This window comes from Nothobranchius furzeri, chromosome 1 (assembly GCF_043380555.1).
Source record: "Nothobranchius furzeri strain GRZ-AD chromosome 1, NfurGRZ-RIMD1, whole genome shotgun sequence".
Lineage (NCBI taxonomy): Eukaryota > Metazoa > Chordata > Actinopteri > Cyprinodontiformes > Nothobranchiidae > Nothobranchius > Nothobranchius furzeri.
Window position 1 is genome coordinate 63,763,066 of NC_091741.1, and position 25,251 is coordinate 63,788,316.

At 44.3% G+C, this 25,251-nt stretch overlaps 1 protein-coding gene across 1 annotated transcript; it reads left to right on the forward strand.

The window, feature by feature from the left end:
* Positions 1 to 7,352: 7,352 nt before the first annotated feature.
* LOC139071717 (uncharacterized) lies at positions 7,353 to 24,927 on the forward strand. Its single transcript, XM_070554619.1, has 2 exons — positions 7,353 to 9,343; positions 24,307 to 24,927. Exon 1 carries the CDS (start codon positions 7,638 to 7,640, stop codon positions 8,844 to 8,846), a length of 1,209 nt encoding a protein of 402 aa, XP_070410720.1. The 5' UTR covers positions 7,353 to 7,637; the 3' UTR covers positions 8,847 to 9,343; positions 24,307 to 24,927.
* The last annotated feature ends 324 nt before the right edge of the window (positions 24,928 to 25,251 follow it).

The following is a 25,251-nucleotide window of genomic DNA, read 5'->3' on the forward strand; positions in this document are numbered from 1 at the left end:
CAGAGAATAATGATCTGTTTTCTTCCACCCGTTGAACAGCCAACAGTATTGCGAGGATTTCACCTGTGTATACTGATAATCCATCACTCACCCTCTTTTTTTACTCTTAACGCGAAACTCCAGAACAATAAAAGCTATTTCAATATGATCTGCAGTATTCTTTGATGCATCTGTATATATTTTTACAAAGTTATAATGGTGATCGATATAATCCTGTGCTGTGTGTGAGTTTAGTATGAATTACCTATCCTTAGTCTTTCTCTCTAATAAAGTTAAATCAACAGATGCCTCAGGAAGAATCCATGGTGGAATAGCAGGTAATGGAACTCTTTGACTGATTTTAAACTGATCTAATTTAAATTCTACTGTTTTTTTCAATTCAATTCAAAAATACTTTATTAATCCCAGAGGGAAATTGATTTTGATCATCATCCATCCAAAACTTTTTGTTTCCTTCTTTTCTTTCTCCCAGCAAGGTTTTAGTATGTCATGTGTTGGATGATCTTTCTGACCCTGAAGATTTGCCCAATAATTTAAAGCTATTTGTTCCCATCTGATTGCTATTGGCATCTCACCTATCTCTCTGCGATCATGACATCTCTACCTGTAAAGCTGCTATTGGGGCTGTTTTAAATGCTCCTGTACAGTCTCAGTGCCTGATTCTGGATAGAATATAATTTTAAAAGAGTAGTTTTTGTTGCTGAATTATATGCTACACACCCATGATCTAATACTGATCTGATCAATCCATTATATATGGCCTTCATAGATTTCCTGTCTGCACCCCATTCACTCCCAACTAAACACCTCATTATATTTAGAACCTTTTTACTCTTGTCCATTATACTCTGAATATGTACACCCCAAGTTAACCTTTCATCAAACCATATGCCTAAGAAGTTAAATTTATTTACCCTTTGACCCTTGACTATATAATTCAAGTTTAAGATCCTCTCTTACTTTTTTCCTTGTAAAGAACATCGTCTTAGTTTTATCTACCGAGAATTTAAAACCCCATTTGTATGACCATTCCTCCACTTTGCCTATTGCTTTTTGAAGTTTCCTTACAATAAACTCTACATTTTCCCCCTTTTCCATATTGCCCCATAATCTGCAAAAAGTGAAATCCCCATCCCATCTTTTATACCATTAAAAAATAATTTATCATTAGAGAAAATAATAATGGGCTCACTATACTACCTTGTGGTGTACCTTTTTCCACAGGAAACTTTTCAGACAAAATCTTCCCAATTTTCACTTGAATTTGTCTTCCCATTAAAAAGTTCTTGATCCATTGAAACATTCGTCCATTAATACCCATTTTACTGATTTTAATTAAAAGGCTGTCTCTCCACATTGTATCATAAGCTTTTTCAATATAAAAAAATACAACAACTACACTCTGTTTATTTGAGCTTTCCTAACTTCATGTTCTAAACATAAAACAGGATCCATCATATTCCTTCCTCTTCTAAAACCACTTTGACATTTAGATATGTATCCTTTACTTTCAATGTAGTACATCAATCTTTCATTTATCATGCACTCCATTATCTTACAAACATTAGATGTTAACACTATAGGTCTAGTTTCCTGGATTGGTCGACGTAGTGTGGTGTCTCCATCCTCCCTTTGTACCCGACCTCCAGATTGGAGATTCAGCGCATCTGCAGCTCCCTCCGTTCCTCACCTGTGGAAAATTGCCTCAGAGATGGTTAGTGTGGAAGGAGTGCTCACCTCAGCTCAGGAACATGACATACACAGGTGTAGTCAATAATTTGGCGCTTTAGTGCATCTTAGTTTTAAGCAGAATATTTACATTTTAACTAAGATGCACTAAAGCGCCAAATTATTGACTACACCTGTGTATGTCATGTTCCTGAGCTGAGGTTTTAAGCAGAATATTTACATTTTAACTAAGATGCACTAAAGCGCCAAATTATTGACTACACCTGTGTATGTCATGTTCCTGAGCTGAGGTTTTAAGCAGAATATTTACATTTTAACTGTCAGTGTTGTAACGTTTTCAGGTAAAAACTCTGCATTGCATTTGAATTTAAAAAGCTTAAACAGTGAGCAGAATCCCTGCTTAGATAGTTGTGGTCAGTGCTGAGGTGCTCACTGTCCAAATTCTAGAAGCTTCTTGCACCATACCCTTAGAACACACTCACAGCCTGTACTTAATTGATCAGCCACCTTGGCCCCGCCCCTTTGATGACAATCACAAAGGGACCTTGTGTGTGAAGACATCTTGAACTATTGACCAGTAACATCAGATCAGTCGCTTAGTCCACTCGTTTACAGTGAGACCAATAGACCTATTCTTTACTTTCAGTAGACAACATGGACATCTGGTGGCGTTAGGGTGATCTCCCCAAAATCACGACACCCCGCATGTGAGCCAGTTGTTTTAATGTAACATTTGTGAGGGTGTGCGCTGCCGTTCGAGCTGCACTAAGTGGCTTCCTACTTTCAGGGTCATGCCCTTTAATATACATGCAGAAAACAAATCATCCAGTGATTAATAATAAGGGGCCTGCTTGTAGACAGGTCCCTAACTAACTAACTGACCGACAGACCGACCAATCGACTGACTGACTGACTAACTAACTAACTGTTTTATGTAAAGAATAATCTTACTCCACGAATTATGCAAGCCTCTGTTTCTACTCAATGTTTGGTGGTGATGAATATCACTGAAAGAACTTATCAGAATGTCATGCAGAGCCTAAAAATATGGTTTAACTGGGACAATCATCTGTCCTGTTTCTCGTTCATGTGTTGAGTGATAGGTCTGACTTTAGCCGCAAGTAGAGGTGTTTGATCTTGTTTTGCTAATAAGTCGGAAACACTTACATGATCTGAAAGTTCAAAGACAAGGCAGATGGCGTCCTTGTAGATAAAAGTGTCAATTAATCTGATCACGTTGTTTTTTTCTGAGTCTACATCAGTAAGATTGCCATACGCATTAACCTCCATCATTGCTTGCAGCCCATTTTCTTTTCTAAATACTTTTATTGCCACTTTCTCATCTGTTCCTTCTTTTCTGCACTTGACTAATTGTATATATTCCCTGGATGCAAGTACTTCCTCAATTTGGTAAACATCTGATTGGTTAATAATTGTAACTCCTTTGTCCAATATTAAAGTTGAGGATTCCTTGTCATCTCGTGATTCTCTCAGATCCAAGTCTGACTCATGAATTTCCACTTCTGTGACATAATCTTGGTCAGTAATATGGCTTTCTGTTGGTTTTCCATGTGTGTCAGAGCTCGAACCAGGAAGATGCTCCATCGTGATGAATTTGTGCTTGAGAGCATCCTCCGGATGAATTCGATCAGCTGGATTCAGAGCTAACATCTTTCTAAGTAGATTTATAAAATCATTTTCGTCTGCTCTTTCGGTGGGACTTTTAAAATATGGTTTCATGATCACAAGGTCGTTTAGAGACTTTAAATGATGATGTAATTTGTTTGCTGGGTAAACGTGCCGTTTTGTATCCAGTTCATATTCAGTTTTAGTTTTCAGTCTCCACATAAGTTTAGGTCTGTTCTTGTCCAGTTTTAAAAAGCGTCTGATGCGCCGACCCATCTTTTTTTCTTCTTTTTGTGTAAAAAAGCGATTGGCACGCACTCCATTCTCAAGCATGCTATTGACAGGTAGACCCATCCATTTAACAATAAGCCTCATACTTTCGTACTCGTTAAGTGGAAACAGATGACTACCTATAAACAGAAAGACCAGTACGCAACCAAGGCCCCACATATCGATCCCTTCATCACGTGGAAGACCCAGATGAACCTCAGGTGCCCTGTAACCTTTAGGTTGCATCAAAGAAGTGCTTACTATTTTAGCTGTCTTAATAGCTATCCCAAAATCAATCAATTTGACCTTAAAGGGCTTGGAATCAGAATGCACGAGCATCATATTATCTGGTTTTATGTCTGTGTGAGTCAAACCAATGCTTTTCAGAGCTCTGAGGGAGACCAACAGCTGTTCAGCGATGGGTCGGATTTCAGCCACACTTAAAATTTTGTTGTGTCTTTTTACTAACTCATTCAGATTTACATCTAAATGTTCAAAAACAAGAAAAGTGTGGTCTTTGTAGATAAAAGAGTCAAAAAATCTGATTAAATTGTTTTTGTCTGACTCCAGAACACTGAGCTCTTTATATGCCCTCAACTCCAAACGAGCAGAATTGCGCCTAATCTTGTTAAACACCTTTACAGCTACTGTCTCACCTGTTTGCTCTTTTCTGCATTTGAAAACTTTTCCAAATGCCCCATACCCACGTAATTCCTCAATTTGGTAAACATTTGATTGGTCAATGATTTTAACACCTTTCTCCAGCACTAAATTTGAGGATTGTGTTTCCTCACTTGATTCTGTCAGGTTTAGACCTGAATCATGACTTTCCACCTCTGTGGCACTTCCTGGGTGAGTGAATGGGTTTCCTGTCAGTACCTCTGACACATTAGTGCTTGCATTTTCAGCCACTCTCGAAGGTTTGGGATCTTGTTTTTCTGGTAAGTCAGAAACACTTAGGTATGAAAGTTTAAAAACGAGGCAAATGCAATCTTTGTAAGTAAATGAGACAATTAATCTGATCAGATTGTTTTTGCCTGAGTCCAAATCACTGAGATGGTTGTACACGTTTACCTCCATCTTAGCTTGCCAATGCTTTTCTTTTCTGAAAATCTTCACTGCTACGGTGTCGTTTGTCCCCTCTTTTCTACACCTCACAACTTGTGTAGAACCCTTAGATCCTAGTACGTCCTCAATTTGATAAACTTCTGATTGGTTGATAATTTTTACCCCTTTCTCTAATTCCAGCATTGAAGGGTCCAGCTTTTTGCATGAGTCTGCCACGTCCAAGTCTGACTCATGAATTTTCACATCATCTTGACTAGTGATTTGGCTTACTGCTGGGATTTCATGTGTCTCTGATGCATTAGAGACAGGAAAATGCTCCATCGATATAAATCTGTGGTTGAGGGCATCAGCTGGGGAAATTCTGTCTTCTGGGTTCAAAGTTAACATCTTTTTCAGTAAATCCACAAATGCGAATAAGTCCTTAAACTCAATTTTGTCTTCTGTTTTGGCTACTTGTTTCACCAAATCATCCAGAGACTCTATATGATAATAATTTGGCTGACTTTCCTGAATCTTCCTTCCTGTATCCCGTGTGTATTCTTCAGCCGTTTTAAACATCCAGCCAGAGCTTTGTGTAAAATACTGCTGAACAGCTCGCCCCTGCTCAAGGAGGCTTTGGTCAGGCTGACCAAAAAGCTTCATAATAATTTTTAAATATTCGTAAGCACATTCTGTTGGAAACAGAGGCCTTCCCACAAACAGAGATGCGAGAAGTGAACCAAGACTCCAAATATCCACACTCTCATTAAGTGGACAGTCCAAGAGAACCTCTGGGGCGCAGTGACCAATAGTTTTAGGGATTTCCATTTTTGAGAGCTTTGACGTTTTCCCAGCAAAACCAAATCCACTCAGCTTTACTTTGAATGGCTGTGATTTATGGTCCACTAATGAAATATCTTCTGCTGTTAAGTTCAAATGAGTGAGGGACACACTGTGCAAGTGATTTAGAGCTAGCAGTAGTTGCTTGGCAATCAGTCTGATTTCATGAACTTCCAAAGGTTTATAGTTTCTGCTAATCATGAAATCAGACAGTCTCACGTCAAGTTTTTCTTGACCAATGCAAAACCAGTTATGGAATCCAAATATTTCTGTAAACTTGATTAAGTTGTTTTCATCAGAATCCTGATCTTTGAGGTAATAACATACTGTTGCTTCTTGTTTATATTTAGAAAATAACGTTTTCTTAATGCATTTCAAAGTCAAGATTTCTCCAGTTTCTTGAACTTTACAAAGAGCCAAAGTTGCACTATCATGATCCACCTGAGAGACTTTTATAACCCGATAAGTCCTGCTCTTACTTGTAATGATCGCTCCTTCTTCTATGGTAAAAGATGACATTCCTGAATTTCTTGAAGAATTTCTTAAAACTATGATGTTAGCTGAATTAATCTTCTGTGGTTGACCAGTTCGACGGACAATCGACAACTGACTTGTTATGCGGACAGACGAGCTTTATGACGTCACCGCCTTTGATCGCTGTAGTTCTGACGGCGCAATCAACAGTGGTAGTGCCGTTCTCAGCAGTTACGTTACGTAATGCACGTAAATTAAGATATGTACGTTTGGCTGTACCTTTGTAGGGAACCACCCCAATGCACAAACATGACATTAACTAATCTGGCTCGGATTTTTATCAGGTGAAAAATGAAATGCTAATAATCTCCTGGTAACGTTAAATAGAGAAGCTGGAGGCTAACAACGGCACTGAGAGCACAACTCTGCCACCTGCTGACACAATCTGGTAAAAATGTCAAAATGGAGAAGTTTGATTAAAGCGCGCGCGCGCGCGCGCGCACACACACACACACACACGATGCTTTGCTTTTACTGGAAGATGGATTTTATTTATTTATTTTTCAAAAATGTCGGAGATTTTGCCCCATGAATAACCGTAAAAACTACTGGTGTGCATGTACCCGTATGAAAGAGTCCTACGTTGAGAGGAAAATATTACAAGTGCAGGTAATGCATTCTGGTGCCTTTAAATGAAAAATGAATGGAAATTAATTTGGAAGTTTTTACTTCATATTTTAGAAATAAAAATGTCAGGGAAAAAATTTAGGACATATTTTTAAAAGAAATTTTCTATCGCGACCTGCCTGCTTCACTTAAGTCACTGCTTATTAAGGTCCGTCCAAAATTACCATGGCCCACCCAACAATGTAAACCTGGCGCCGCGCCTGTTATAAACCTCTGCAAATTGTTGTTCTTCACTTTATCAAACTCAGAGTTTGTACAGCGATTGCGAATGTCAAGATGTAAAATTATGAATTCAGTCGAGCTCTTCCCTCCCTACCTCTCCTGTTTCTCCTTGAAACCGGTCGGGTTTCAAGGAGAAACAGGAGAGGTAGGGAAGAAGGAGATGAGGCAAACAGAGTGAGTGCGACATAGAGAAACCAGACTGGCGTGGAGGTGAGCAAAACGGCTGGAAATGTGTGGGTGTTGAATCCCCCACATCTGCAACGCCCATGAATGTGTGGGTGTTGAATCCCCCACATCTGCAACGCCCATGAATGTGTGGGTGTTGAATCCCCCACATCCCCCACGGGTGCAACCGCAACGCCCATGACCTGAGCGGCGCACTGGCCCGGAGCCAATCTACGGTCCCAAGCTGTGCACCTCCAGCTATGTTTGTCCGGTCCCGGGAAAACGTCAGAGGAAAAGAGGTAAACGAGCAGGAATCCAGGTGAGAATAAGACTTCTCTTAAAGCATTGTTCATCTAGTAAACATCGGCGTGATCTTCTAACTTCTTGTCCTTTGTTTGGTGACCTGAGCGCCACTTCCGCATTCCCACCAAGCCGCGTTGCGACACGGTTCATCCGTCCAAGTTTTTTTAAGGTCGGTTTATCCTCATTCCTCAGTGGTTTCTCCTCCTGTTCCCTCCATAAGTGGTTTTTATAAACACTGTGGATCTAACCCCGCTAATTTACGTCCACTAACTCCAGCTGTTTCTGTAGTTTCTGATTCCTCCACCTCACTCAGCATGAATCTATTAAATACCTGCTCTGTTAACAATAAGTCCTTCCTGCTCAATGATCTAATTCTCTCTAAAAACCTGGATTTTCTGTTTCTGACTGAAGTTTGGCAGCAAACATCTGATTGTTCTGGTCTGATTGAACTCTGCCCGAGTGGTTATTCTTTTCTTAGCCAGCCCCGGGGTTCTGGTCGTGGTGGAGGCCTAGCTGTTGTTTTCAGAGACCATCTTCCATGTAGCATTACAACCTCTGGTCACTTTGCTTCCTTTGAACGGCAGCTGATTAAAGTCGGGCGTAAGGACCCGTTCTACTGTGCTGTGGTCTATCGTCCACCTGGTCCAAACAGCTCTTTCCTTCAGGAGTTTAGTGACTTTCTATCCTCCACTGTGAAGCTGTCCAGACTGGTGATTGTTGGTGACTTTAACATCCACGTTGATGATCCCTCTGATCACTTTGCCATGAATTTCTCCAGCCTTATGGACACCTTCGGCTTTACCCAGCATGTTTCTGGCCCCACACACACCAGGGGACACACTCTAGACCTTGTTTTTACCCTGAGTCTAAATGCTGACAGTGTTTGTCCTGAGGACGTTTATATTTCTGATCACCATTGCATTTTTTTAAACTTGTCAGTTTCGGCGTCCTCACCTCCTGCTCGCCGTATGGTTAGTTCTCGTTATCTTAATGAGAGCACAGCTAGAATTTTTTCTGCTGCTTTTTATCCACCCTGTTCTTCTGATAACGACCCAGATTCCTTAACTTCTCAGTTTAACGAGCACTGCCTCTCCATTCTGGACAACATCTGTCCTGTCAGAACCAGATCAGTTCCTGCAGTGAACCCTACTCCCTGGTTTAATGACAGCTGTCGCAGCCTGGAGCGCCAATGCCGAAATATTGAGTGTTTGTGGAAGAAAACCCATCTCCACGTCCATCTGCTGCACCTAAAGGATCTTCTGACATCCTTTAACTCTGCAGTCAGAGACGCTAGGGTTTCCTATTTCTCCAACCTGGTCTCCCAGAGCAAAGGGAACCCCAAGGTGCTGTTTAACACCATCAACAGCATTATCTCTCCTGCCTCCCCTACAGCCTCCATCCACTCTGTTACAGACTGTGAGAACTTTCTGTCTTTGTGGACAAAGTCAATAAGGTTAGATCTAGCATCTCTCCTTCAGCCTTATCGCTGCCTCTCCCGACTCCAACCAGGCCCATCATCCTAGATAGCTTTGCTCCTGTTTCTTTGCCTGAGTTAACCAAACTAGTTAACTCTATGAAGACCTCTGCATGCCCCCTCGACATCTTACCCTCATCTTTGTTTAAAAGTGCTTTTCAGTCTATCGGTCCCAGCGTGCTCTCTATAATTAATGCTTCTCTGGTTTCTGGTCAGGTCCCTGCTTACTTTAAGAACGCTGTAATCCACCCGCTTCTTAAAAAACTGAGTCTCGATGTGAGAGAATAGAGATGCCCCCCCCCCCCCTCTCTCTCTCTTTAATTTATTTGACTTCATTCAATTTCACTGCTAACCTTTTAGAAATTCATTATAGCTCGACTTCTCCCTGTGGACTGTTAATGAGTAAACGATGTAGTAACAACATTTCGCCACAAGGGGGCACAACGAACACAGTGAGTACTGCTGACCCAACGGTTGACGGTTAATTCAATGCTGTTTGACTGTTGGAGAAGACGCTGCTCATTGCGCTCTCGTCTGTGTTAACAGGTAAAAAGGCACAAATAACACAATATCAGCAATGAAGGAGATTGGGTAGAAGTTCGGGGTAATGAGGGGAATGTTGGCCGTCTATCCCTGTATGTTTGTTTTGTAAAATGTTAGTTTTATATGGTAGCGTGAGTAAGCTAACAGCTAAGCTAACTTTTACCAGTTGTACCTGGACTTACTGGCCATTCCCATTTGTACCGGGTCAGCCCGGGCCGGGTAGAGTAGGTTGTTTACACATCTCGGTGGCCTGGTATTTTTCCCGGCCAACCAAGGCTCATTCTCAGCCCTCTTCTCTACGGGGGTCTGCTTCAGGCCGACCAGGGCCAACACACCCACTGCTGACAGCAAATTCACACCTTCCATTAGAGCAAGCCTCTGATTGGTGGGTAGAATCAGCCCACATGGGCTCAAGGCAAGGATGTGTTGAATCAACCGGGCCAGGCTGGGGCCGACTGGGGCTACCCGGCCCGGGCCGACCCGGTACAGATGGGAATGGCCCAATAGTGATGCTGCTATAAATGTTGTGTGCTTGAAAGGAGTGAGCTGTATCTGACTTGTTTTAAGGTCAAGCTAAGGATGTGAATGTTTATGTTAAGTGTTAAATGGTTCAACGGTTAATTCAGTGCTGTTTGACTGTTGGAGAAGACACTGCTCATTGCGCTCTCGTCTGTGTTAACAGCCAAAGATGGAATAAAACCCGCAACAAAACACACTGACTATTCATTCATGTGTGCGACATCGACCCCTCTCTCCATAGCAGCTTCAGACCCATCTCTAAACTTCCGTTCATCTCCAAGATCTTGGAAAAGGTTGTGGCTAAACAACTCACAGCTGCTCTTGATGAACATAATATCTATGATAGCTTCCAGTCAGGTTTTCATAGAGCTCATTCTACTGAAACAGCTCTTCTTAGGGTCTCTAATGACCTTCTGACTCACAGTGATGCAGGGGACTGTTCTGTTCTGGTCCTGTTGGACCTGACTGCAGCCTTTGACACTGTTGACCATCACCTGCTACTGGAGAGACTGGGTAGGCGTATCAGGATGAGCGCTCCTTTTCTGTGGCCGTCTCCAAGTTTAGGTCCTCCACCACCTCTCTTACCCATGGTGTCCCACAAGGTTCTGTGCTGGGGCCACTGCTCTTCCTCCTCTATCTGCTTCCTCTTCAGTACATCCTGAGCTCCTTCAAAGGAATCTCCTACCATCTTTATGCAGATGACATCCAACTGTACATCTCCTTTAAGCCCCATGAGATGTCTAAGCTGCAGCTGTTACACACCTGCTTAGACTCTATCAAAACCTGGATGGCTGGGAGCTTTCTTCAGCTGAATGAAGATAAGACTGAGATCCTCATCTGTGCCCCAGACAAGCTGGTTCCCAAAGTCAGAGACTCTCTTGGTCAGCTTGCTTCCCACACCAAACCTTCTGTCAGAAATCTTGGCGTGACCTTTGACCCAGCTCTCATCCTGGATCCTCATGTCAGTTCTCTTGTTCGCTCTTCCTTCTTCCATCTCAGGAACATTGCTAAGCTGAGTCCCATTCTGTCCCGCTCTGAACTTGAGACAGTTATCCACACCTTCATCTCCTCACGCTTAGACTACTGTAACTCTCTTTTCATGTGTCTGAGCAGAACCTCCCTGAACCGTCTACAGGTGGTTCAGAATGCCTGTGCTCGGCTTCTGACCAAGTCCTCCAAACACACCCACATCACCCCGCTTCTCCTTCAGCTTCACTGGCTGCCAGTCAACTTCAGGGTTCATTTCAAGATCCTGGTTCTGGTCTATAGGGCCTTACATGGACAAGCACCATCTTGCATTGGTGATCTTCTTAGTCCCTACACCCCCAGCAGGTCCCTGAGGTCCAGTGATCAAAGCCTACTGGTTGTGCAGCACCAGGCTAAAGACCAAAGGTGACAGATCATTTGCTGCTGTGGCCCCCAGACTCTGGAACTCTCTCCCCCTGAGCCTGAGATCAGTGGACTCAGTGGTCTCCTTCAAAAAGCAGCTGAAGACTAACTTGTTCAAGCTGGCTTTTGTATGACATTCTTCAACCCCGCGCTCTTTATTCTGCTCTCCCCACCTATTCCGCCTTCCTCAGGATCCACTGATTTCCCTCTTTCCTGTTCACTCTCTCTTTCTGAACATTTTTTCTTTTAAATCCCAATTGCTTATTTTTTCTCATTTTAAATATATTTTTAAACATTTTCTAAATGCTTTTATATATTTTTACCTTTTTTTTGTGAAGCGCCTCGTGATTTTTATCTTGAGAGGCGCTATAGAAATATTTTCTTCTTCTTCTTCTCCTTCATGTTTAAAACGGAGACATGTGCGACGCGTCTAAAATTCGCACCTGCTCCGCTATTATGGAAATTAAACTAACAAGATGAATAACGTGAAATTACTTTAGGCACAGACGACATCCCCCACAGTTTTGAAAATCTTGCAACGCACCTGCTTCAATTTCCTGTTCTTAGCTGGGAGTGACACCCGGTACAAGTGCGCTGCAGCATTCTGCACTTTCTGAAAGCGGTCAAGGGAGGATTTCAGGCACGTGCGGGGGGGGGGGGGGGGGCTGGAGCACCTGCCCATTTTGTCTGAAGTTCCCTTTTTCCGGTTTTTCATCACCATCCAAAACTGTTATACTGTGATACAGGCCAGGCACTTGGACCATGCGGAGGCAGCCTCGTCAAGCTGAAGCCTATTTTCCCTTAGACCCGCCCACAAGCTCACTGATTAGCTCTGCCGTCTCATGCTAACGTGTGATTGGTTGTCCCTGCTGTCGCGCTAATTTGCAGCCATGGAAACGACAGATCGCGTTTTGCCTGCGTTCATCTAGCTGTGAGTTTTTTAATTATACCTGCTTCACGTGAGCTGGATGGATTTTAATGTCAGAGCTATTGTTTACGTTAACATTTGAGTCTGTGGTTAGTGTGTGTGGAGCAGAGTCAGGTAGCTACATGTCTGAGACAGAAAATGGGACATGAGAGAGATTTCTCCTGAAGTGTTGAGGACACTCACACAACAAAGAATCATAGATGTTGATATTTCTAGATTCTCCGCGTCATAAATTCTGAATGGCTGATCGAATTAAAAGTAATTCAAACAGGTTCTAACAGTATATAAAACGAGCTTTCCTACAAGGTATTACACGACGTAATTATTGTTACTCAAAACATAGCTGGAGGGAAACCAGCTTTTCAGCGTCACAGAAAAAACTGAGCGAACCGCAACGGGGGAGCGGAGAACCACACGGAGGAGATAGTCTGATCATCTGCATCAGCAGCTTTTATAAAGTCATGGAAACGTCACACAGAAAATCCACCTGGTTGGTCAGGTGTCCCAGAAGGCTCTTTCTGCAGACGGAGACATGAGGAGGGACAGATTACAGTCACACTTGTTTTTAGTTGAACACTCAACTATTTACTAGATGGAAGATTCAGCTTGATTCCAGCATCATTTATATTTACATTAAATATTTATTTAGCTGAAAATAGAATTTTATATCAGTGCAGAATTGTAGATTTCCCTTTTTATCTGTTGATCTTTATAATGTTGGTAGAAATGTACCTACAGTTATGATGTGTGAGTGTTATGTGACCTCATATTTATTTTACTGTATCCTATTCTCTGAACCAGAGCATAGACCCACCTGTGGTCACAGACAGGGCTGCAGTAAAACTGGTAAACGTGAGGCCAGGGGTCACGCTGTTTTCTGAGTGTTTGCGACACAGTTCTGAGTTTAAATTGTTCATTTGACATAGTTTGCTCAAGTCATTTAGAAGTTCCTGTTTAGTAATAAATGTAAAGAAAATTCAAATCTGTTTTTCTTTTTATTTAAGCTGCAGTTTTACAGACTTCAATAAACATAAACACTAAACACAAACCAGACACTAAAAGCTGAGGTTGTTCTGAAAAAAGGAGCAGAGTTACAAACATTTTGCACTTTTATTACAATTTTAAAGCCAAAAAACAAAACTAAAAATACCTGTTATATTTATGGTCATAAGAGGGTTAACCGTGATACATTTTCGGCCTCCCACTAAGAGTTGGTGAATGTGAGCATAAATATATAAGTTTTATTACTTTATTATGTATTTTCTATTATTGACTATTACTCTAAAGGGTTCAAATGAAGGCAACTGGACTTCTTTGGTTTCTTGAAGATGTTTCATTTCTCATCCAAGGAGCTTTGTCAATTCTGACTGGAATATGGGAGTCAAACTTATAAGCTGTAGCTGTCTTTTGTTATTTAACGAGCAGAAACTACTCTGAGTACCCCTCCTCTCCATCCCCTGATGAGTTGTTGTGTTGATTAGATGCATGAAGGTGTGACCTAGACTGAAACTGCTTAGGAATGAGATTCAAATCTGCATTATTGGTACTGGAAAGTTGAAACCAACTGGTGCAGCTGTGTTCTCCAGAGATCAAGGACTATGACCCAAATGAGGCTGCAATGTTTTGGCACAAAGACGGTGTCAGAAGCAGGAGGCCAGACTTCATGGACAGAGAAAACAAGGAGTCTGACTAGATTTCAATGAGAGTTCATAAAAACATCTCTTAAAAATAAATAAACAGTAAAAATGACAAAAGAGTTGTTTTTCTTATTAATTGATGTTTTAATTATTTTGTCACTCTGTTTGGAATCAACATAATATTGTCACGGCGTGTGGGTGAGGCGAGCGGAGGTGAGGTGAGGATCCAAACGCGGGGAGGAAGACAGGCAGACAGGTAGGACGTTTATCATAAACTTTAATAAGAAGCACGCAGGACACTGAAACAATGAACTGACACAAGACACAGAACAGAAGGGGCTTAAATACAAGAGGGCCGGGAGCTAGAGTGATTGGGAAAACGAGAGGCAGGTGGGAGCAATTAACGAGACACAAAGCTGAACCAAACGGGGAGACAGGGCAGGGTGTGACAGTTACCCCCCAATAGGGCGGACTCCAGACGCCCACAGGAACACAGAACAGGGCGGGAGGAGGGGGACCCGGAGGGAGGGCCGAGAGGGACCGAAGGCCCGATAAAGAGGAGGCAGGGACCAGCAGAGTCTTGGGGCCTGCGCCCGGGGCAGAGGAGGCGACTACGGGCTCTTGGGGGGCCTGCGTTTGTGGCAGAGGAGGCGGCGACAACGGGCTCCTGGGGGCCTGCGCCTGTGGCAGAGGAGGCGACGACGACGGGCCCCTGGGGGCCTGCGTCTGTGGCAGAGGAGGAGGCGACGACGGGCTCTTGGGGGCCTGCGTCTGGGGTAGAGGAGGAGGCGACGACGACGGGCTCTTGGGGGCCTGCGTCTGGGGTAGAGGAGGAGGCGACGACGACGGGCTCTTGGGGGCCTGCGTCTGTGGCAGAGGAGGCGGCAACGACGACGGGCTCTTGGGGGCCTGCATCTGTGGCAGAGGAGGCGGGGACGACGGGCTCCTGGGGGCCGGCGTCTACGGCAGAGGAGCTCTGTAGGCTGGAACGGGGACAAAGTCTCTGCAGGCTGGGCCGGAGACAAAGCCCCTTGGACGGGCTGGACCGGAGACAAAGCCCCTTGGACGGGACGGGCTGGACCGGAGACAAAGCCCCCTGGACGGGCTGGACCGAGCCTCGTGGACGGGCTGGACCGGAGCCTCGTGGAAGGGCTGGATCGAATATGGTACGACCTCCGGAACCACCGCTGGAACTGGAGACAGCGGAGACGTCAGACTAGAGGGGACGTCGACCTCTGGACAGGAGGGAGCGTCGACCTCTGGACTGGAAAGAGCGTCGACCTCTGGACAGGAAGGAGCGTCGACCTCTGGACAGGAGGGGGCGTCGACCTCTGGACTGGAGAGGGCGTCCACCTCTGGACTGGAGAGAGCGTCCACCTCTGGACTGGAGAGAGCGTCCACCTCTGGACTGGAGAGAGCGTCCACCTCTGGACTGGAGAGAGCATCCACCTCTGGACTGGAGAGAGCGCCAACCTCTGGACTGGAGAGAGCGCCAACCTCTGGACTGGAGAAAGCGCCGACCTCTGGAGTGGAGAGAGCGCCGACCTCTGGAGTGGAGAGAGCGCCGACCTCTGGAGTGGAGAGAGCGCCGACCTCTGGAGTGGAGAGAGCGCTGACTTCGGACAAGGCGCCGACTTCCGACGAGGCGTCAACTTCCGACGAGGCGTCAACTTCCGACGAGGCGTCAACTTCTGGACTGGAAGAGGCGTCGACCCTTGGACTGGAAGAGGCGTCGACCCTTGGACTGGAAGAGGCGTCGACCCTTGGACTGGAAGAGGCGTCGACTCTTGGACTGGAAGGGGCGTCGACCTCCATTGACTTCTGGTCCGGGGGCGTCGATTCCTGGTCCGGAGGTGTCGACTTCTGGTCCATCGACTTCCGAACCGTCGACCTCTGGACCGTTGACCCCTGGACCGTCGACTTCTGGTCCGGAACCGGAACCATCTGCTTCTGGGCCAGAACCTGAACCATCTGCTTCTGGGCCAGAACCTTCTGCTTCTGGGCCGGGACTGCCTGCTTCCGGACTGGTACCGTCAGCTTCTGGGCCGGAGGCAGAGCTGCTGCGGGAGGGGCTGCCTGGACAGGCTGGACCAGATGCGGTGCGACCTCCGGGACCACCGATGGAACTGGATGCGGTGCGTCCACCGGGGCCACCGCTGGAGCAGGCTGCGACAGAGCAGGTGGTGCTGGGAACTGTGAGAGCAGGGAGGACAGACCGTCCTGCTGAAGCTCTTTGAGGCTGAGCGTCCGAAGGAGCTGGGCCAGCTCAGCCCGGAGACCAGCGAGCTCCGCTGGGTGAACCCCGGGCTCGCTCCTCTGGCCCTGAGATGAGGAGGATAGAGCGTCCAGGCGGGATTCCTGGAAGCTGATGAGCTGACGGAACCGGCCAAGCTCTGTCTGGAGACTAACAAGCTCTGTCAGCTGGGCTGCGGCCAACGCTCCTCCCTCTGCAGATGACGGAGGCGCCGATTGGGTCGGAGACGGAACTGCTGGTCTGGCCGGGGGCGTGTCCAAAACGCTGCGCAGAGCGGGGGCAGAGGCGGGCTCACGGCTCCGTTCCGGAACACAGGACTGCGGTGGAGCCCGGTGTCTCTCCCCACGCCGTGGACCAACCCCGGGGGAGCACACAGCCAGACAGGTGCCCATGTAACTGGAGTGATCCGAATGCGTCTCTCGATCCGGTCTTTCATCAGGTGCTGGGAGGGTGGCGTGGATGGCCGAGGGTGCAAGTCGGCGCCGTCGTCTGCGGTGAGGCGGAGCTGGAGCTGGAGAAGCCGGGTGATGGCTTGGAGCGAGCCACTGGAGCAGGTACTCCCACGGGAGAATCTCCCCGCTGGATCCTTCAACGGGTTGCCTCATTCTGTCAGGATGGGCTGGTGAGTGGAGCGGAGGTGAGGATCCAAATGCAGGGGAGGAAGCAGGCAGGCAGGCAAACTGGACAACTTAAAGGGTTTTAATGATTCACGCATGCAGGACATGGAAACAATGAGGCAACAAGAGACAAAGAACTGGAGGGGTTTAAATACAGGAGGGCTGGGTGCTTGGGTGATTGGGAAACGAGAGGCAGGTGGGAGCAATCAACAGGGACACAGGCTGAACCAAATGGGGAGACAGGACAGGGTGTGACAGCTTTGCAAGGGACCATTAATGAGCCATCAAGTGGGGTTCTGACGGCATATGGTCCATTGCCTTGACTGTTGATTATCTCCCATGGTTCCATGAGGTGCGATGCATTCATTCCGATCAAAAGGTCTGTAGTGGCCAGAAACTGTTTGAGTAATGTGCTGTTTCAGTATCCTGTTTTTAACCAACTTTGAGATGGTTTCCAGTAAGACTAACATTTATCTGAATGTTTATCTGAAGTCAACAGTCTTACGCCAGTTCCAGTAAAGAAGTGGTTACCTGAAGCTCGAGCACAAGCAGATGTTTCCTGTTTTTGCAAGGTTTGATGGGAAAAGGTTGACCCGAACAGCTTCTAACTGTTGTATATGTGAAGGACCCATTTCCTAAGCAGGGCTGACGTCACTACAATGCTTAAATGGTCTCTCATTCGTTGGGAGACGGGCTTTTCGAGAGAGCAGCCGAAGGCCCTCGCACTTTGGCCGCCCGCTGTCCTAAGATGACTTGTTTTGTATAAAACTGTAACAATAAAAGCCCCACGCTGTAGAGGACAACTTGTCTTATTCTCTCTGTGTCTTGTTAAAGAGAAGAACCACAGGTCCACATTAGCATCCAGTTCTGGAATCCTGATGGTGCTGAGATAATCCCATTTTTCGACGTCTTTCCGAAGAGGAATGTTGTTCCGGGAGACTGGAATGGTTTCTTGTGTATAAACTTCAGGAAGTTCTACAAAGTTGTTACTTTGTAGCCCAGAAATGTCCAGTCCAGTGGCACAACAGCTGCTCATCAACCTTTCTTGGCCCATAGTATGCAGTAAGAAGTTAATCTTTGGGCCCTGCAGATTTAGTTTCTTCTTTAATTTGTCAGTCATGAAGGTTGCTGTGCTTTCAGGATCCAAGAAGACATAAGTTTGAAACACTTTGATCTCCTTTATTAGATTTATTTTGACGGGAACTATTGAAAGAATACAGTCCTCTTCTCCACCATCCTTATGAGACACGAGAGCACTGCTGACAGGTGTTTCTTGGGCTTTAGCCTGTTCTTTGTCTGAATGTAGAATGGTAGGATGCTTCCGGTTGCATTTAAGTGAGGCAATTCCTTTTTGGGTGACGGGAGGTCACACGGTTTTTACCGCTTCATTTGGTTTCATTCCATAACTAATTTGCTGTTGTAATTTTCATCATTTTCATAACCTTGACGAGATATCTCTATTCTGGAACCTGCATAATTGTGATCGTCAACATCTTCAATAAATGGGATAATAAACCCAAGCCCGCTTGCCGCCTGGACAATAGTGTTGAAGCGAGTCATTGCCTCTACCCGCACCCAAGGGTGACTAAAAGTGGGACTTGATAGTCACTACAACAAGTAAAAACCTGACCCGTCTGGGATCGGAGGGAAGCCGCATCATCTGGAGTCCATCAGGAAAAGTTTGGCAGGTGCCACGCCCGCAGCGCTGTTTACTTGGAGGTTGTAGCGAAACGCCATCACGCATCGATCCTTTGTTGTGACTCCACAAAGAAGCAATCTAAAAGGTTTGAGGCACAAGCAAAGCATTCAAGACATCTTCGGTGAGTGCAGTAAATTAAAGACGCTGGAGTGGAGTTTTGATGCGCTGCGGCCGATGCGGCCCATCTGGAGATGAATGCATGCGCAAGAACTGCTAAGGATATTGATGGCTTCCATTAGGGCTGGGGGTAAACGATTATTTTTAAAACGATTATTCTGACGATTATTTTATCGAATAGTCGACTATTCTAATGGCTATTTAGACAATTAATCTAATGATTATTTTTCTATTGCTCAGTTAATAAAAACCAAAAAATCTCTAATAAATTCCTCAAAAAAATTGATAAATTGTTACTGTAAGAGAATAAACACTACAGGCCTTCCATTTTGTAAAACACTGCTTTTATTGTGTTGAGGTTGGTTATGTTCTGGTGACGTGTAGAACGTGGGAGTGCAGGCTGCTGCCTGAGAGGTGGTTGAAGGCGGAGTGTCTCCATGCTGCTTTGTTTTGTTCACTTATGTGCGTGAGGCGAGTGGTGTTACGACCCTTCCTGGGGAGTTTGGCTCATGTGCAAAAAGGAAGGGACAATAACGGGATTTAAAAGTTAAAATGATGATCAGGTTTATTTACAACTACAAAAAAAACATAAACCTTTCCATCCACAGGTTGGGAATAATAAAACTAATTCTGCCTGTGGGGAATTAAAACAAAAGTACAAATAACTAGGGATGTCCCACTGGGCAAAGATTGCAGGGTTCTGGACCAAAATAAGGATCTCCAACGGTCCAACTCTAAACTGGGCGGTTAAACCAAACTCAAGGTGATATCTTAAACGAAACCAAAAACCCACGACACTCTAAATGTAATAAAAGGGAGATCTACGCCACAAAAAAAGATGAACTCTAAACCAAAACTTAACAGTTTATCCAAACGCAAGAAACTGTTAGCGAAAATGCTAACAGTACCAACGTTAAGTTCAAGTTACCAAGTTTAAATAAACCAAAAACACCCAGCAAACAGACCAGCACGGAGGAGAGACTGCTACCACCAAAACAGCTCTCCTAATGTCTGAAAGAAGCTCCCTTATGAAGGGAGAAACGCTCCCGGTGATGTTCTACATCTGCGGTTGAGACGGAGCAGCGCATCTGACCCCGGAAGTTGTTGTCCGTTGCCGGGAGACGAGGGCGGGCAAAACAGGAAAGGAATCTAGTAGCGGACGGACATTATTCCGGGTCTTCGGTATTTGGCGGAGATGTTAGTGAAGGTGGAGAAGAGGGCGAACTAGAGGAAAAACATGCAGATTCCTCTTCTATTTACAAACTCCTGTGGATGCAACAAGTGGGCGCGGTGCGTCGACTACCGGATCTGACATCGACTAATTTTTAGAATCGAGCAGTCGACGTCATCGAGGCGTCGCTACAGCCCTAGCTTCCATTCATTAAACCGTTCATTCATATGCTGACGTCTGGAAAACACAAAAGTGACTGTGACAACATGCTCGTGCTCTGCGGCAAATTAAAGCGCAGCGGTGCGTTAAATGGCGCAAGGAAGTGCTTCACAATCATCGGTGTTTGCTGAATGGTGTTTTATGAATGAAATGATTTGGATAATGATGACACCAATCCTAGAGACAATGAAAATGAAAAAAGGTGTAACAGAATGAAATGACTTTTTCCCCCTCCCCTGAAACAGGACTAGTCTGCATGAGATATGGTCTCAAGGTCTCATGCATTTGCTTCTAACCTGCTTATTTTCAGCTCAACAGAAGAATGAAGAATGGACTCTTTTCTTTTAATTAAGCAAATAACTCTATTTTAATAATGCTAATCCAACCAAGTGTTAGTCAATAAATAAGATGTGACCGATCTGTGAAATCAAAATATTAATTACTTTATTATAATCCTATAGAATATAAAGGTACTATGACTTTAAATGTTCCAACAGGACTCATTTCACGTAGCGTTAAAAGACATGACACATTACTTTCACTGATCCAATCAGAATCTGATGGAGGCGTGGCTTTGATAGTGTTTGGTAAAACCTGTCAACTTTTCATTCGACCATAAACCATAACATCTGAAGTATAAAACTATGCCCATGTCATCTCTAACGCCAGTTCAAAGTGTTCTAGAGAAAGCTTCGGAGTGGCGAATCCGTAACTTTCCTCTTTAACCAAAAGAACAAAGACAAGCTGGAAAATTCGTTACTGTTCAAACTGCTGCAACGGTTCCTTTCAGAATAAAAGCTGAACCATCAAGACCCAGGCTCGGGTCTCACCACACGCTAGGGCTGTCGCGATTGAGGAATTCCCCCTGCGGTGAGTCAGGGCAGCTCAATATTGCGATATGCGATATTATTGCACCCCGTTTTTATTTATGTACTTAGCAAATTTGTTTGTTAACTACTAAACTCATGGCAATATTTCCTTTGAAACATTGTGCTTACACATTTAAAAAATGTTAGAAAAAATACATGGCCATTTTTAACACTTTTTTGAATGCAGATCAAAGGGCAGTAACGGCATTCTCTGACTGAACTTAAAAACAACATTCAGGAGGTTTAACTTTGAAATGCAAATTTGGCTGCAACATCTAACAGAAATAAAAAAAAAGTGCCCTACTATCTCCTCGATCAGCGTGGACTTTACCTCTCAGCATGCGCTGTCGCGAGATTTAATCAAGTGCGGTAATTGCGGTGGCACGTCATGCAGCGCGGTGGGTTTCTTAATATCGCGATATATTGTTCTTGCGATTATTGCGACAGCCCTACCACACGCTAACATTGTCGTGACCCGGGAGTATCTCACGGACTGGTCTGGTCGGCAACTGCTGCTTTTCCTACCGGCTGCGGTTCAGAAAAGGTCAAGTTGGACCTCGATATTCCTGATCTAACGGGGGCTTCCACGAAGGGTAAGTAGACCGGCAAATGGTGTCGAATGTGTTTATGAATCTCCTAATCAAAGCTTAACGCGAAGACATCACCTTCAGTTTCCATCAGAACAAACTGCTTCTTCGGATTTGCTGGTTCTGATTAACATCACACGTCATCCATTCACCGTCTCATCCACCTTAGTTACACCATACATTTAGTGCTTAAAGTCAGTCTAGTTTAATTTGTTAGTAATAAATATTTTTAACTTTTAAACTTGACTCTCTCTCTCTTCTGTTGTCTTTGAGTGAATACGAAGCGGTTATCTAATCCCTGCATTAAAAAGTTCCAATCTTCTGGTTTAAATAACCTCACAGATCCGTAAGGTGGATTTCATATTTCCAATGGAATCCTACGCCTTATGGCTCATTAAATAACATGTCATTTAAATCATTACAAAGGCAAAGGAAGTTTTCTGTTAAAGGTTTGGTCTTTGAAATAGAACAACTGCAAGAGGAGAGGTCTGAATTATTTTAAAAGGCCAGTAAAATAAAAGCTAAAAAAAAGTCTTTTTTCGTCATCTGCCAATTTTTTTTGCCATTGAACAACATCTTAAAAGGTTCAGTGCAATATGTAAAAATGCCTCTTCACTTCACGACACTTTATTAAAAGAATTTTCTTTACCTGAAGATGAACAGCAGAGACAAAATGCATGGTTTAAAGAAAAAAGTGCTGCAAATGAAGCGTTCGCGAACGTAGTGTGCAGTTGGTTGAAAGAAAACAGAGTTTTAAATGAAAATGTTTATGTCGACGTGAATATCGAGGTAACCAAATATGATGGAAACGTTGACCGTGTTAATCCAGAGGACAGTGCCTCAAACGTATCCAAGCGGTCGCTCAAAAGCAGCCGTGCGTCCAGATCAAGCACTTCATCCACTCATAAATTGGTCATGGCAGAGACAGCAGCATTGATGGAGAAAGCTGCTGCTCTGAAGAGGAGACACGAGCTGAAGGAGCACGAGGAAAAACACAGATTGGAAGCGGAGAAATTACAAAAACAAAAGGAACAAATGAGAGTTGGAAGCACAAATAGCCGCTGCAGCAATAAAACTCTCTGTTTTGGAAGGAAGTGACGTGGGAAGAAGTTCCTGCTCAAATGGCACGAACTCTTATGTGAGCAAAGGACTCAAAGAACAAAACCAAAGCGAATTCAATCCGCAAGCAAAGGAATTTGTACCAAACAACATCACTGTCTTTCAGACGAGCTCAACAGCGCCTTTAGTGTTCGAACCAGATGCTCGACCTAAAACAGTCACACACAATTTGGGTGAACAGACTCAATTCATGCAACAAAGGTTAAAGAGGTCCATTCAAAGTGAATCACTACAACCACAACTTTCACAAAACCAGCAGCAGGACAAGTGCAAAAGTTTTCACCTGTGGACAACGGTGCAATTTGTGCTATTATGCAAAAGCTAAATGAAATCACAGCAATGCTCGTGCAACAGCAATTATCAGCTACTTTGCCCCAGCAAGAAATTCTGATTTTGATGGCAACCCACTACAATGTATTTCATTTCTTAAAGCCTTTGAACATTGTGTGGAGGAAAAAACCTGCAGCTATCAAGAGTGTTTATACTTTTTCGAACAATATACCAGGGGACAGCCAAGAGAGCTTGTGAGGAGCTGCATGCATATGCCGTCACAGCAAGGTTACCAAAAGGCTAAAGATCTTTTAATGGAGCACTTGGCAACGAACATAATATAGCAACAGCATATATGGACAAAGTCATTGCTTGGCCAGCGATTAAAACTGAAGAAATTCATGCTTTGCAAGACTTTGCTTTGTTTTTAAGAGGATGCTGCGCTATGTCGGACATACACTATATGGAAGAACTCAACATACCATCCTATATGAGGCAAGTAATTCTGAAATGGCCCCACAAACTACGCGAAAAATGGAGAACCACACCCTTCGAACTACAGGAACGGCGAGGTTTCAGGGCAACATTTACTGACATGGTCACCTTCCTTGAGCATCAAGTAAAAATATTGTCTCATCCTTTATTTGGAGACATTTCTGATACAAGATCAAGCCTTGCAGCAAAGGAAGCACAAAGAAATAAAGGCTTAATAAAGACCAACATCAAAGGAGGCACATTTGTTACAACTATAGCACCCGGTGACTGTGCTATATCTTCCTCACCCGTGCTACCAAGGCCACAAGTGCAGCCAGTAGCTTTGGCAAGGTGTCCCTATTGGGAGCAATCTCATTCCTTATTGAAATCTCCAAAGCTAAACAGGATTCCTCAAACAGATAAAATTGAGTTTCTGAAAGGAAAAGGAATATGCTTTGGATGTTTTAAGGTCGGCCACATGAGTAAGGAATGAGTAAGGAATGTCACCCAAAAACGCCAGTACACTGCTACCCTGTACACGCCAGTACACTGCTACTACTACGCCAGTACACAGCTACCCTGACACCTATATAGGCTCCGCCGTGCCACCATAGTGCAATAAACTGAAATATATATGAGACATTATCAAAACGAACTTAGACCATAATACAATGTAAACCAAAACAATATTGGCTCCTACGCTGGGTGTCACATGCTCGTTTTGGTTAGTTTTACAGTTTCTAGTCGATGCAAAAACAAGAACCACCAGTGATTCAGTTTTCAGATCAATGAAACATTTTTTATTATCATCAACTCCAGAGGAGTGATTTGCAATAATCCTGCAAACATCCAGTTTTGGTAAGAATCTAACTTCTTTTTTTCTCAATTACTTACTGTCTCTCAATAGTTTTGATAGTTTAAACACAGAAGGGAAATTAGTCCACTGGTCGTGAAAAATCATCAGTCCGACTTGAATATTCTGTTCTGCGGGATGTTATTTTACCTGAATCCTACTTTAAGCTGCTTTAGGAATACAGAATGTCTTTGCAAGGATTGAGTCATGTTACGATGACCCTCTTCTCCATGTTTCTCCACAGGGAGCAGTGGCTGTGCTCTTCATGCAGGTCTGCAGAAGGATCCACTCCAAGTTCTCTTCAGGCACAGAACCCAGCTCAAACTCTGGAACCCTGACATCTCCATCAGCTGTGTAGAAGTGTGGATACCGCATCCTGCTGGAGATATGTGAATCCCTTTGGCATTGTGCAACCACAAGGACTGAACTGAGGGTTGAGGATCCTGATGGTGTTCGCTTGCTCCTGTCTGCTGCAGTATCGAGACGTGACGTCTTGCCTAGAAGAAGGCATTTGTTGTGTCTGCAGGCCGTGCAAGAAAAACAGTCAGGACCAGTCTCCATCTGAGAGCAGCAGCAGCAGCGAGCAACAGCATCCAACTGATGGTTCCGTTTCTGACCACTAGGGGGAGCTCCTGTACGAGGGTTCACCGACGCCGGGTGCGTCTTTTGGAATTCTAGGATGTTCAAGGAAGGTCCCGCCTTTCTCACCTCTGATTGGCTGGAAGAGCTCTACTACGATTGGCTATTTCGTGTGAGGAAAGTTTTCCCTCGCTGCAGATTTTTATGTTTACAGCCAGATCTTGAGGAGTTTTTTGAAGAAAATGTGAACTCATCGCTATAATAAACATCCTTTCCTGTTTAGCAACAAACCAGGTTCCGTTTCTTTCATTAAAGAGCCTGAAAAACATCAAATGGGAACTTGTAATAATTCTTGTAGCATTTTATCACACTGTAGACTGACGTTATATCTGTTGGCCCTATTGGGGTTATCTTATTACTTCATTATTAGGCTATCCTGCTTTAATAGGTTAAGGCTGTTTACAAGTTAGAGCACATCTCTCATCATCAGATTAAATGTATATCATCTAATCAAAAATTTATTTAAAGCTGATTATGATTTAGAGCTATTTTCACCCGTTTTCATTATTCTAGAATAGAAACAGACCTGATGCACACAGGTTGGCAGAAT